At 32.3% G+C, this 15,069-nt stretch overlaps 1 protein-coding gene across 6 annotated transcripts in view; it reads left to right on the top strand.

The window, feature by feature from the left end:
* Positions 1 to 12,888, top strand: part of Tmem43 (Transmembrane protein 43) — a 47,646-nt gene extending 34,758 nt beyond the window's left edge. For 5 of the 6 annotated variants that reach the window (XM_074138462.1, XM_074138464.1, XM_074138465.1 and 2 more), the window contains exons 5-8: positions 1,957 to 2,076; positions 8,425 to 8,665; positions 12,255 to 12,456; positions 12,607 to 12,888. In XM_074138462.1, coding sequence (XP_073994563.1) covers positions 1,957 to 2,076; positions 8,425 to 8,665; positions 12,255 to 12,456; positions 12,607 to 12,830 — 787 coding nt within the window. In that variant the 3' untranslated portion in view covers positions 12,831 to 12,888. The remainder of the gene's footprint in view (positions 1 to 1,956; positions 2,077 to 8,424; positions 8,666 to 12,254; positions 12,457 to 12,606) is intronic. The other variant, XM_074138468.1, reaches the window with a different exon arrangement.
* The last annotated feature ends 2,181 nt before the right edge of the window (positions 12,889 to 15,069 follow it).

Genomic DNA, 15,069 nt, shown 5'->3' with positions numbered 1-15,069 from the left:
CGCTTAAATCGGTACAGGGAATGTCTGTGTAGTAATTTATACTGTGGAGAGACTCGCCCGTTCGAGTGAGACTTCCCCTTTCAGGACGGAAATCGTTGGCCTATAGGCACGGCCTTTCAGTCAGCTACTTGCCAAACCACTTCAAGCCAGCTGTTGCTGATAGCACAACTTTCCATGCTACCATCTCTCAAGCAGACTCACTTGTTTCCCGCTGTTGCCTTCATGGAGCTAGAATAACCACTCTACAGTATCTAACATAAATATTAGAATAATTTAATAGTTAATGAAACCTAGAAAATTAGGTTGGGTCCATAGTAAAGGTTAATTTCGTTATGTGTTCGTCACTACATGCTTGTTTTTTTTGGGGGGGGGGCAGATATTTATTCATCAGTTGGGTGAAGAAAATTTTGATAATTCTTAGGAATATTGGTTTTAGGGCATTCTTTAAAGGGATGGGGGTAGGTTAAAAGTTAAATTAAATTCCAGTGTAAAGTGTAGCTTTACAGTCTGAATAATGTTATTAAAAATGAAATTTATTTTATAAAATTCGAAGTTTGAGAAAGCATGAGTTTAAAATATCGAGAACTAAAGTAAGATAAAATCGTAAGAGAATATTATTAGTAAAAGTTTTGGGGATTTTTTCTAATCAGGGCTCAACGCTTTACATCCAACTAATTATATTACAATCAACCATTTTTATTTAATTATTTAAAAAACACTTATTTGTTTCGTGCACAAAATCGAAAGGTATCCAAAAAGAAATTATTGTTATTGAAAAATTAGTTAAACCTTTCGGTAAGAGTAGTTTTATGACATTGTTTTTATGTTATTTATTTATACAACTGACATCCAATTCACGTGAGAGCTAATAAAATAATAATACAAATTTTTTAGAACTATTTCATGCCCATTGCTTGAAATAAACAAGTGTTAATTTCTAATTAACGAAAAATAATTAGAAATACTATCTCCATGAGTAAATCATTATCATTAAAATAAACAATGTAAGATTATTCGAATAAATTTTTCAAAAAAATTAATTTTAATGCCCAAAATTGTTGTTCAAACTTCTGTTAGTGGTCAAAACGTGGAAGTACGAATATTCCGACTGCAAATAGTTTTACTTCCTAAATGCATGAATGTTTGATCTGGACACCCTGAACAACGTCGTTATCGAAGCACATATGAGCTCTACACTATGTTCTGCCAGATATCTTGCGGATATAACCCGGGACCACGTATTTTCTATTCGATTCGTTCGTTGTATTACAGCGTTGCTATTTGAGAAAACCTGGACCCTACTATCACGAACAGCTGAAAATTAAACCGTTTCGCATACTGATGCGTCCTACATCGAGTGGAACAAAATTTTATTTTCAGCCTCTTCTTTTGCCAAGGTTCTGCAACAGCACAAATTGACCTGACCTATGATTCATTGATACCTGCTAGAAACTGGTATCAATGACAATTGGTCCTGCCCCAGGAAGAAAACTACGCGATTCATGTGCGTGACTTCCTGATCGAAACTTTCCAGGGATTTCATAAAACTCTAAAAATTCAAACTATCTCTTTGCCTGGCCTTCCAGATGACAACACCAATAATGCTCTATTCAAGAAGAGGGTCAATAAAAAACGGAAGAATTACTACTAGCTGTGGAGAAGGCAAGCGCTAACGTGCCCCTGGGTTATCTCCTCAAAATATCCAGTAGAACAGAGTGCACAGTTCAGATGTACTACGTGAACGGCGATGCTCGTATTGATGTTTTAGACACTTCAGCCATGAGTTAAGTTGTCTTAACAAAAATTCAACCCGAACCATCACAGTGTTGGAATGCAGAGAAAATACGCCCACTTATGTACGACTGGCGACCTGCTATAAGAGCCATGAAGTGTCATCGCAACCAACTAAGATATTTAGATATTTTTGTTGCATAATCCCTTTTTATCCATTTGCAGTTTATCCGGAATGAAAAAAGACAGTGGAAGCTCGGCTCGATACACTTACTATACATCTTGGAAAGATAAACTGGTAGACAGCTCCAAGTTTCATGATGAGCATGGACATCACAACCCAACGTAACTCGATTTTTGTTAGAGTGAGGGTGTGTATGAATGTTTGGGCAAATCTAGTGCAATGAGAGACTGGAAGGTAAATAATAGAACTCTGTAGCAGCTTATGTGCAAGCATTTTGTTCAGGAACAGATGAAGAAGCTGGAGGCAAGTGTCGCCGACTGGTGTTCACAAGTAATATTAGGGTGCAAGAAATTTCTGTACGTTTTTCACTTAATTCAAAAATGCTTGGTTTAATCACCTTCTCAGCAAACCTATTATTTGATCCGATCTGTCAGTCACTAATTCCATGCAAGCTACCATTGCAGACAAACAACTCCAAACATCATACTTCTCTTAAGTCTCTTGAGAGTTGAAAATTAATGATTATTCTTATTTCAGTTGATAAAAGATGAAATTTTGTTTTGCAAAATAATTTTGACCTTGAAGTTGTATTAAGTCGCCCAAAATTGAGACCCCAAACTTTATTAATTTCTCCCAAAATTTTCTAGATTTGACCAGTCATTTTGACCAACAAGCCAGGAGATATATTTATTTCATGAAGCGTGACGGCACGTCCTGAAGCCGAATAACTGTAGTTAACAATATGGTGAGAGTGTGTGTGTGAAACAGTGCTGCATGATCATATTAAATTATATATTAAATTAGTAAAAGTGACACAAAATACTATTAACTAATTCCTAATAAGACAATTGAGTAGTTAAGGTATTTTTATGCATAATTTTATTTTAGTTACTGTGTTATGTTAAAACGTTCTTAGCATTTTAACATCGCATGTTACTAAATATCAAATATGTCAAATATGTTTCTTGCGACAAGTGGATTTATTGGTATAACTGTGGTATTCAAAACATCTATCTTTAAGTATTTGTTAACTCTTTTTATTTTTTTGAATTTCTTATTTTAATAATGAAAGAAAAAAACTTTCAATCTCTGCTTGGCGAAATTGAGGAGAAATTTGGGGGTCTGGAAAATGGATTTGAGAAATTAGAAAGAGCAGTTAATAGTTCGCAGGAGAATTTACTTTTTTTGTATATCACGTTCCACCAAAATCGGGAATAGATTTTCATGAATGCGATACTATTCTTAAAAGGAAGTTCTGTAATCGAGCTTAGTTTCTTATTCGAAATTGCTTTTTGCCTTCAAATACTATTCACTTTTATCCGAAACGTTTTCACAAAAAAAAAAAAGAAGGCTTTACGACCAACTATAAATTTAGGTGTCGTGGGCGAAGGCGACTAGCAAACATAGTTTACAAGGAATTCTTTCAATAATTATTAAACTTTAACAAAAACTTACAGTTTAAAATGTTAAGTATAAGGGTTGATTAAACGCCAAGAGGTACACAAATCAGCAAGTACCCAACATTTCATTAATACTTCATTAATATTTAAGTAATTTTACTGCTTTAATTTTAATTAATATTTTTTAGAATTTATTAGATGTCACAGACCCTTATGCTGGCCATTTTAGTCTACAAAATATTTGTTCAAGTAGCACTGTAGATTGACAGTAATATCTAGTTATTTACAAATATAATAATCAAACTGTTAATTACAGGTTAAAAAGAAAATCGTTATAAAAAATTAAAAAAAAATTATGAGGCTAAAAAATTCAAAACCATTTTTTAAAAAATGCTTACACCAACATACATCAATGATTTTATTTTATTTATTTATTTTTATTTTTAAATAAAAATCGTCGGTTTAAGTTCATTCTTCGATTAAAGTAATTGTTATTTTATGTAGTAGTCAAACGTTTATAATAATAGGTAATAATTATCTGGCTTTATCGCAAATAATATAGTTTTCTTCAATTACATTCTCAATCTAGGTATTCATCCCACAATGTTGTATATATGTAATATAAAATAAATGAGATATGCATATTTTTAGGACAGCTAATTATTCCAGTATTTTACTATAAGTAAAATTAGGGGGACTAAATTAAATTACAATTGAGAAATCAATAATTGTTGTTGAATAATCTACTTGTTATAACTGTGTGTTATTTGTGCTCACGAATATTTCGGTAAGACGAATTCAAGACATAGCCGACTCTAACTTTGTCTTTTTCTACTTTAACATGCATGTACGTATATGTGATTCATCATAAATATAACAAAAAAATATTATAAATGAAGTAGCCAGCATAAGGGTCTGTGACATCTAATAAATTCTAAAAAATATTAATGAAAATTAAAGCAGTAAAATTACTTAAATATTAATGAAGTATTAATGAAATGTTGGGTACTTGCTGATTTGTGTACCTTTTGGCGTTTAATCAACCCGTATACTTATAATTGCTTAAACATTTTAAACTGTAAGTTTTTGTTACGGAGATTTTTGTACCTTTTGGATAGATTTTCTTTTATTTTGCAAAGTTACATATCAGCTTTACAGATTTTTTTTAAAATTTGGAATAAGCAATTCTATCATTATAACCTGATAAGGTGTTAAATCGGAACCGTAAGTACCACTAGAGAGATCTTTTTAAAAAATGATTATAGTTGCGGTCCCCCAAACCATCCTCAATATCAATTTTTTGAAAAAGCGTTTTGAATAACATAGGAAGGTATTTGTACGTAAATAGCAAAATTAAACTGCGATTTCAGTACTTCCTTTTAAGAGGAGCAAGAAAAATAAACTGCGATTACAGTACTTCTCCCTAAAAGGCAAAGATTTTGAATCGAACGACAATTCATTGGTGTAAATGGGTTCACTCATTGATAATTTTAACGATTGCAGTACTTCCTCTTACTAGGTGTAAGAGCATGATGGCACTTCACAGTCACGTAGAGGAGCTTTAATCACTTCTTCGTGATAAATTTTATCAAAATCGGACTAAGCTTTGTAGAATTATTGGTAATAATAGTTTTAGAAAGGGCCTTATTTGGGTGGGGCGAACTCCCCTCCTTATGAGGCATAGCGTGGAGACTATTAAAGTACAAATCTGTACAAAATTTCGATTCGAATGACACTTCATTCATGAAAATCGGTTCACGTGTCGATAATTTGCAACGATTGCTATACTTCCCCTTAACAAGTGTAAGAGCAGATTGCCGCTTTAATGTTACGTAGGGGAGCCCTAACCCTATCATCCTACCAAATTTTATCAAAATCGGGCCAAGATTTACAGAGTAATTAGTAATAATAATTTTGGAGGGGGCCTTACATAAAGGGGGCTAACTCCTCTCCCATTCGATGTACAGGGCCGAGACCCCCAAAAGGCACATCTACATAAAATTCCGAATCGAATGACACCTCATTCATGAAAATCGGTTCGCGCGTTTAGGCGCTACGTTGTTTACAAAAAAGGTAACAAGAACAACAACAACAACGAGAACAACAACAACAACAACAACAACAAGAACATTTTTTGAAAAAGCCGTTTTTGCTCAATTTCGGCAACTTTTTTCTCGAAACCTATTAGATCTGGGTTGTTGCAAAAACATTAATGTTATAAAGGAAGGTTTGCCTTATATTTTAAAGAAAATTTGGGAATTTTATCTTTTGTAGAAAAAGAGAAAAAAATTGTCAAAGTTGGGTGTTTTTCAACGTTACGCTTTTTCGTGAACTTTTTGACGATCAACCCTTATACAACTGTCCTACCGGACAGTTTTAATAAAATTCAAGGCTTTGACTAAGAATCGAACACAGTACCTCCACAATACACTTAACTTTGCGGGCCTCAACTATAATTTCTCGGCTATCGTGGCGCCTAAATTATCTTCAATATTATACATACATCGCCATAAAATAATCTTTTTTGGATTCACTTTGTGGCATTATCAAACCTATTTACAGGTTTGATATGGTTTAAGTATTCCTTGATTTGAATCTGTCATTGCTTCATTAACATAGAACTTTTCATAAGCTTAAAAAGCATAAACTCCATTCTTACATCCTGGTATAACATGGCAATAGTTAAAAAATACCATACTACATTAAAACTGTCCGGTAGGACAGTTGTATAAGGGTTGATCATCAAAAACTGCACGAAAAAGCGTAACGTTGAAAAACACACAACTTTGACAATTTTTTTCTTTTTTTCTATAAAAGATAAAATTCCCAAATTTTCTTTAAAATAAAGGGCAAACCCTCCTTTATGACTGTAATTTTTTTGCAACAACCCAGATCTAATAGGTTTCGAGAAAAAAGTTGCCGAAAATGAGCAAAAACGGCTTTTTCAAAAAATGTTGTTCTTTTTCTTCTTCTTCTTGTTGTTGTTGTTACCTTTTTTGTAAACAACGTAGCGCCTAAACGCGCGAACTGATTTTCATGAATGAGGTTTCATTCGATTCAAAATTTTATGTAGATGTGCCTTTTGGGGGTCCCGGCGCTGTACATTGAATAGGAGAGGAGTTAGCCCCCTTTATGTAAGGCCCCCTCCATAATTATTATTACTAATTACTCTGTAAACCTTGGCCCGATTTTGACAAAATTTGGTAGGATGATAGGGTTAGGGCACCCCTACGTAACATTAAAGTAGCGATCAGTTCTTACTCTTGTTAAGGGGAAGTATAGCAATCGTTTCACATTATCGACACGTGAACCGATTTTCATGAATGAAGTGTCATTCGAATCGAAATTTTGTACAGTTTTGCACTTTTAAAGTCTCGACGCTGTGCCTCATAAGGAGGGGAGTTTGCCCGACCCAAGTAAGGCCCTATCTAAAACTATTATTACCAATATTTCCATAACGCTTAGTCCGATTTTGATAAAATTCAGCTCGAATAAGTGGTTAAAGCTCCTCTACCTTGCCGATTCTCATGCTCCTACTAAGAGGAAGTACTGCAATCGTTTAAATTATCAATGAGTGAACCGATTTAAATCAATGAATTGTCATTCGATTAAAAAATCTTTGCCTCTTTGCCTTTTAGGGAGAAGTACTGCAATCGTAGTTTATTTTTCTTACTCCTCCTAAAAGGAAGTACTGAAATCGCAGTTTAATTTTGCTATTTACGTACAAATACCTTCCTATTTTATTCAAAACGCTTTTTCAGAAAAATTGTTATTGAGGATGGTTTTGAGGACCGCAATTATAATCATTCTTTAAAAAGATCTCTCCAGTGGTAGTTACGGTTCCGACTTAACACCTTATCAGTTTATAATGATAGAATTGCTTATTCCAAATTTAAAAAAATCTGTAAAGCAGATATGTAACTTTGCAAAATAGACAAAAAGGACAGTCTATCCAAAAGGTACAAAAATCTCCCTAACAAAAACTTACAGTTTAAAATGTTAAGTATAAGGGTTGATTAAACGCTAAAAGGTACACAAATCAGCAAGTATCTAACATTTCATTAATTCTTCATTAATATTTAAGTAATTTTACTGCATTAATTTTCATTAATATTTTTTAGAATTTATTAGATGTCACAGACCCTTATGCTGGCCAGTTCATTTATAATATTTTTTTGATATAATTATGATAAATCACATATACGTACATGCATGTTAAAGTAGAAAAAGACAAAGTTAGAGTCGGCTACTGTCTTGAATTCGTCTTACCGAAATATGTGAGCACAAATAACACACAGTTAATAAGAAGTAGATTATTCTTTCAACAATTATTGATTTCTCAATTGTAATTTAATTTAATCCCCTTAATTTTACTTATAGTAAAATACTGGAATAATTAGCTGTCCTAAAAATATGCATATCTCATTTATTTTATATTACATACATAAACATAGTGGGAAGAACACCTAGATTGAGAATGTAATTGAAGAAAACTGTATTATTTGCGATAATTATTACCTGTTGTTATAAACGTTTGACTACTTCATAAAATAACAATTACTTTAATCGAAGAATGAACTTAAACCGACGATTTTTATTTAAAAATAAAAATAAATAAATAAAATAAACAAAATCATTGATGTATGTTGGTGTAAGCATTTTTTAAAAAAGGTTTTGAATTTTTTAGCCTCATAATTTTTTTATATTTTTTATAACGTTTTTCTTTTTAACCTGTAATTAACAGTTTGATTATTATAAATAACTAGATATTACAGTCAATCTACAGAGCTACTTGAACATATATTTTGTAGACGAAAATGGCCAGCATAAGGGTCTGTGACATCTAATAAATTCTAAAAAATATTAATGAAAATTAATGCAGTAAAATTACTTAAATATTAATGAAGAATTAATGAAATGTTAGATACTTGCTGATTTGTGTACCTTTTGGCGTTTAATCAACCCTTATACTTAACATTTTAAACTGTAAGTTTTTGTTAGGGAGATTATATAAAAGGGTTTTATGATCTGTATTTAGAAACTACCATTTATAGAAACATTTTTTTGGTGTCCCTATTGCTTTCATTTAGTCACTATTTATTTTTGCAGCAAGTTCCCAGTGAAAAGTCACCAGTACATGAGCGATATGGTGAAGGTTGGAGCATTCGTACTATCGGCTGAACTAAAGTGGAAATTCACGGAGTTCACGTTGGTGACAAGCGATGAACGGCCGGAAAGACGCGATATCAAGATGCACGCCGGACTCTATTACCATACTGCGGATGTTTGGGACCCCCATGTGGGCGATCTAAGGATCCAATTTTCATATGCAGGCATGCCTGGCGATGTGGTAAGTTTTTTATTTCTACCAATATGAAGTAAGGGTGACAACTTTGTACACTAAACTGCCCTTAAATCAGTAAAACAGCTAATAATTTTTATTGTAAATTATAATCCATGGTTATTATCCATGAATGCAAAGACAATGATTTACTTCGTTTTTAGTTTGTTAACTTTTGACGAAATTAAAATTTTTTTTTTTGCTGAAACATTTCTTTTTTTATTCCTCACAATTCAAAAATATCATCCGAATTCTTCAAATCTAAATTATTGTTATTAACCTATAATAATATGTATATATTAGAGCCGCATTCCACTGGACACATTATCTATTCAAAAATTTCACTAATATGTGGGTATTATAGAACAAAAAACAAAATTGCAATAAATATGGTCAGCCTCACTCGATTGAGGTCCGTAGTTGTGGATGATTCATAGATATTTGGGTTATAAAGATAATTATTATTGCAAATAAGAATTACAAAAATTCTTCATGGTCTTTCCCTGCTGCAATCAATCAGTTTTCACGTCCTCATATTTCTCATCCAGTTCAGAGGTTTTTTTTTCGTAAAATAGTGAAATCTGAACGTTGTAGAAGATCGTTTTGAACAACAAGTTTTGTTTTTCTATATAAAAGTCTTAATGAGACAACTAAGCCAATAAAAAAAATCAGGGACTTTTGAATTTGAATTTCTGTACGCTAATTGATTGATTACTTTTGATAATTGATTGAGTACGTAATTAGCGGGCGGAGTGATTCGAATGTTTCCCTGAGATTTTAAAAACTAAAAAATACTGTACAGTGAATGACAAGTAACCATATTTAATAACGAAATTACAATAATAACGTTATGTTTATTTTTTTCAGGCGGGCTTTGCGTCCAACTACCAATTAGGTGTCGTGGACGTAGGCGAGTAGCAAACATGCTATACTATCCGTAACAAAAACTTACAGTTTAAAAAGTTAAGTATAAGGGTTGATTAAACGCCAAAAGGTACACAAATCAGCAAGTACCCAACATTTCATTAATACTTCATTGATATTATTTAAGTAATTTTACCGCATTAATTTTCATTAATATTTTTTAAGAATTTATTAGATGTCACATACCCTAATGCTGGCCATTTTCATCTACAAAATATTTGTTCAAGTAGCACACCATTTAACTTAGATTGACTGTAATATCTATTTATCTATAATAATCAAACTATTGATTACAGGTGAAAAAGAAAACGTTATAAAAAATAAAAAAATATGAGGCTAAAAAATTCATAAAATTTTTTAAAAATTGCTTACACCAACATACATCAATGATTTTATTTATTTATTTTTATTTTTAAATAAAAATCGTCGGTTTAAGTTCATTCTTTGATTAAAGTAATTGTTATTTTATGTAGTAGTCAAACGTTTATAATAATAGGTAATAATTAATCTGGCTGTATAGAAAATAATATAGTTTTCTTCAATTACATTCTCAATCTAGGTGTTCTTCCCACAATGTTGTATATATGTAATATAAGATAAATAAGATATGCATATTTTTAGGACAGCTAATTATTCCAGTATTTTACCATAAGTAAAATTAGGGGAACTAAATTAAATTACAATTGAGAAATAAATAAATAATGTTGAATAATCTACTTGTTATTAACTGTGTGTTATTTGTCCTCACTAATATTTCGGTAAGACGAATTCAAGACTGAAATATTGTTTTAAATTCTCCGTGATTCAAATTTAAACAGTAGCCGACTCTAAATTTGTCTTTTTCTAATTTAACATGCATGTATATGTGACAACTTCAGAATAAAGGGCACATTAAAGAGAAATCAGAAGAATAATTTGGAAAAGAGTTAAAATAAAGTACCTATTTATTCGAAGATATAGTATACATTTTATCACAATTATAACTATTATGAATGAACTGGCCAGCATAAGGGTCTGTGACATCTAATAAATTCTAAAAAATATTAATGAAAATTAATGCAGTAAAATTACTTAAATATTAATGAAGAATTAATGAAATGTTAGATACTTGCTGATTTGTGTACCTTTTAGCGTTTAATCAACCCTTATACTTAACTTTTTAAACTGTAAGTTTTTGTTACGGAGATTTTTGTACCCTTTGGATAGATTTTTCTTTTTGTTTATTTTGCAAAGTTACATATCTGCTTTACAGATTTTTTTAAAATTTGGTATAAGCTATTCTATCATTATAACTTGATAAGGTGTTAAATCGGAACCGTAACTACCACTGGAGAGATCTTTTTAAAGAATGGTTATAGTTGCGGTCCCCAAACCATCCTCAATAACCATTTTTTTGAGAAAGCGTTTTGAATAAAATAGGAAGGTATTTGTACGTAAATAGCAAAATTAAACTGCGATTTCAGTACTTCCTTTTAAGAGGAGCAAGAAAAATAAACTGCGATTACAGTACTTCTCCCTAAAAGGCAAAGTTTTTGAATCGAACGACAATTCATTGGTGTAATGGGTTCACTCATTGATAATTTTAACGATTGCAGTACTTCCTCTTAGTAGGTGTAAGAGCATGATGGCACTTCACAGTCACGTAGAGGAGCTTTAATCACTTCTTCGTGATAAATTTTATCAAAATCGGACTAAGCTTTGTAGAATTATTGGTAATAATAGTTTTAGAAAGGGCCTTATTTGGGTGGGGCGAACTCCCCTCCTTATGAGGCATAGCGTCGAGACTATTAAAGTACAAATCTGTACAAAATTTCGATTCGAATGACACTTCATTCATGAAAATCGGTTCACGTGTCGATAATTTGCAACGATTGCTATACTTCCCCTTAACAAGTGTAAGAGCAGATCGCCGCTTTAATGTTACGTAGGGGAGCCCTAACCCTATCATCCTACCAAATTTTGTCAAAATCGGGCCAAGGTTTACAGAGTAATTAGTAATAATAATTATGGAGGGGGCCTTACATAAAGGGGGCTAACTCCTCTCCTATTCAATGTACAGCGCCGAGACCCCCAAAAGGCACATCTACATAAAATTCCGAATCGAATGACACCTCATTCATGAAAATCGGTTCGCGCGTTTAGGCGCTACGTTGTTTACAAAAAAGGTAACAAGAACAACAACAACAACAAGAACATTTTTTGAAAAAGCCGTTTTTACTCATTTTCGGCAACTTTTGTCTCGAAACCTATTAGATCTGGGTGGTTGCAAAAAAATTAGTTATAAAGGATGGTTTGGAGTAAGATTTAAAGAAAATTTGGGAATTTTATCTTTTATAGAAAAATAGAAAAAAATTGTCAAAGTTGGGTGTTTTTCAACGTTACACTTTTTCGTGCAGTTTTTGATGGTCAACCCTTATACAACTGTCCTACCGGACAGTTTTAATAAATTTCTTTTATTAACCATTAAATAAAATACAAGGCCTAAGACCGGGACTAGAACCCAGTACCACAATACAATATTACAATAGCTTTACATGTCTCGCCTCACGTCGGCTACCGTGGCGCCTACGTTATGTTTATATAAACGGTTAACTGAAATAAATATAAAAAAAAACTCACAAGACATTTTTATGTGCTACTTACTTATATAGTGCATATTCGCTCTGTGTTACAGGTGAGCGTCATTGCCCGACAACGTGGTAATCTGCTTGGCGGTGAGGATGTGATATTCCTGGAGAAAGGAAAGGTCTGTCCTGAAGATATGATCAAGAATGAGCACAACAAGAACATCTGGATGATCAGGTTCTATAGGAGTGTCAGCTGGCTGCTACTCTACCTGGCTACATCTTGCTTCACCTTTCTCTTAGATGTTTTAGGTGAGCATACAGACCTTGAATCTTATGAGCCATTCTGTCATGCCAGTTAGCTATAGTAGCCAAATTAAATTAGATGTAGTAATTGACAAAAAAATGAATCGGTAGCGAGAGATAGTGCTTTTCACAATAGATGTTTTTGTTTATTTCCAGCTATTAAATTTAGAAGATTGTTTCAATTTATCGTTCTGGATGGAATATTGTCACCCAATATTGCTTTTTCGGTAGCGCTGTTTGCAGTGATTGTGTCCTCAATATGGCTGAGCTACAAGCCATGGATTAGTGCCAGTATTCTGCTCGGCTTCAGCACGCCCGGCATAATTTCTAGCGTCTACAGGCAGTTCCGCACGCCAGACAACAATTACCACCATTTCTAGATATATGAAGTTTGTAAAAGCATCTGTATCAGTAAAATAATAAAAAGTTACGACTTTCCGAATGTCTTTTTTGTAAGTTCTCCGTCTGGCTGTGTCGAGCAAGCCAATTCCAACAATACACACACAAATTCTCCTTAAATTGCTGAATTTCAGAAAAACGTCTCGAACCTGCCACATTGGATTTGAACCGGCAACTCTATATTGTCCACATACAGGGAATTTTCTGAACTTACTTTTGGCCCTTTTACATTGTTCATACCGTGCTTACTAATTACTTTCAGTTTTTTGGCTATAAACCCCGAAAGTAGCGTACACTTTTTCGTGCCTCCGACGTAGGATGTCAGTTTTTTACTGCATTATACTTAGTTATTGTTTATGTGCAGGGCTACGGCGTGAGAATGGGCAGTGTCCTTAGCGACTCGAATAAAACATGAAAAATTAATAAATATTATATTTATTGTTAATTTTGTTTTGAACAGTGTACCGACCGCTGTGCCAATGTAGGTTGTTCATCCCTTATTATGAATACAACTTCAAGAACTTCAACTTAGCTGCGAGGGCGCTAATAATGAATTCATTGTAAATATTTTCTTAACTCTTTTGGCTCTGCAGCGAATTCAATTAATTTTTTCATATTTGCAATTTTGTTCACATTTTTAATTCTTTTTGATACAATTCGTTATTAAAACTGTTCGGTAGGTAGTTGTATAAGAGTTGATCGTCAAAAACTGAACGAAAAAGCGTAACGTTCAAAAACACTCAACATTGACAATTTCCAATAACTCGGTAAACCTTCGCTCGATTTAGATAAAATTAGGCAGGAATAGACTTTTAAAGGTTTGAAATTTTCTAGAAAACGGCATTATCGATTATTTTTAAAGGTAGGATGATAATTAAAGAAATATTTATCCATTATTTGCATTTTAAAGCATAGATAAAAATTATTGGATTTATTATATTGAAAATCTGAAATTTATGTGAAATATTGTTCATTGTTTTTGGTGCCTGATAAATGGATCCCGTAGGAAGAAAACAATAATGCCAATTTCAGTCATGAACTCATCGGCAAACAGGGCAGAAGATACAACAACCTTATAATAATGTAAAAATATTATATTGACAATAAGCCCTGAAAATGACCTTGTCCCTAGGTCAAAAGCTCAACTAAATATAAAAATCAAGACTGAAATTTGCATTGTTTTCTTCCTACTGGATAGTTGTCAAATGTGTACCTGGGAGTCTAGAACACAAGGCATTCATAATATCTTCTTTACCCTGTAGCCGGTGTTAATCTTATTCGGAAATGTATTCTCGATATACGAATATTTATTTTATTATATTATTTATTTCATTTGTTCCAATCAAGGAATTGAAAAAAATAAAATAAATAAATCTATCCAAAAGTTGCAAAACATCTCTTCCTTAAATCTAAGAACAGATTTTGAGGTTTTATTTTTTAAAGACATCCAAAAAAAATGCAATTAAATAATTTTATTTCAATTGTTTTAAATAATCATAATAACAATAAATCGTCGAATCAATCGAATGAATTTGAAATAATAAAAAAGGCGCTAAAAATTCAATATTTAAAAAAATTCAGTCTTCAGTTAAAATACCATATATGTATATATATTTGGTAGACAAATACTTGTGTATATGAATATATATAATATATATAATAATATTATATATAATATATATAATATTCCAACAATATACAATAAAACGTACAAAGTTTTATATTAATATTAAAGAGAGACAAAGAGAACCTCAAAATTTTGAGCTATTTTTACAATTTTTTTTTAAAACTTGTTTGATACATAGAACACGTTAATGATCTTAAGGAGGTACTTTTAAAACAAGCTGTTCGCTTATTTGATGTTTGGTTTTGTTTCAGTACGAGCAATGTTTCCTTCAAATAGTAAAAGTGAACAGATGGTAAAGCTACACCGTACTTTTGGCATCAAGTTTCTTTCATAAATAATACTGGTGCTACAACCTTAGAAAGAAAAACCGTTCAAAAGGGAGTCATGTCACATTAATGTATGTCAAGAAGGTTTAGGCTGAATTGAGCCAAGCACTAGAATTGGTACTTCTGGTGCATAACTAGTGGCGTCCAAAGAAGTAGTTATCATTTCTACCCATGGGAAAGATAAATAAGATTGCGGCCATGAATGTACACCTCATCAGATCTGTTGGCAATGGACAACCAAGAGTTTGATCTTAGCTGATACTACGT

This window comes from Rhodnius prolixus, unplaced genomic scaffold (genome assembly GCF_049639745.1).
Source record: "Rhodnius prolixus isolate KJV_2025 unplaced genomic scaffold, Rpr scaffold_11, whole genome shotgun sequence".
Taxonomy (NCBI): Eukaryota; Metazoa; Arthropoda; class Insecta; order Hemiptera; family Reduviidae; genus Rhodnius; species Rhodnius prolixus.
This window is presented reverse-complemented; position numbering and strand designations above follow the sequence as displayed.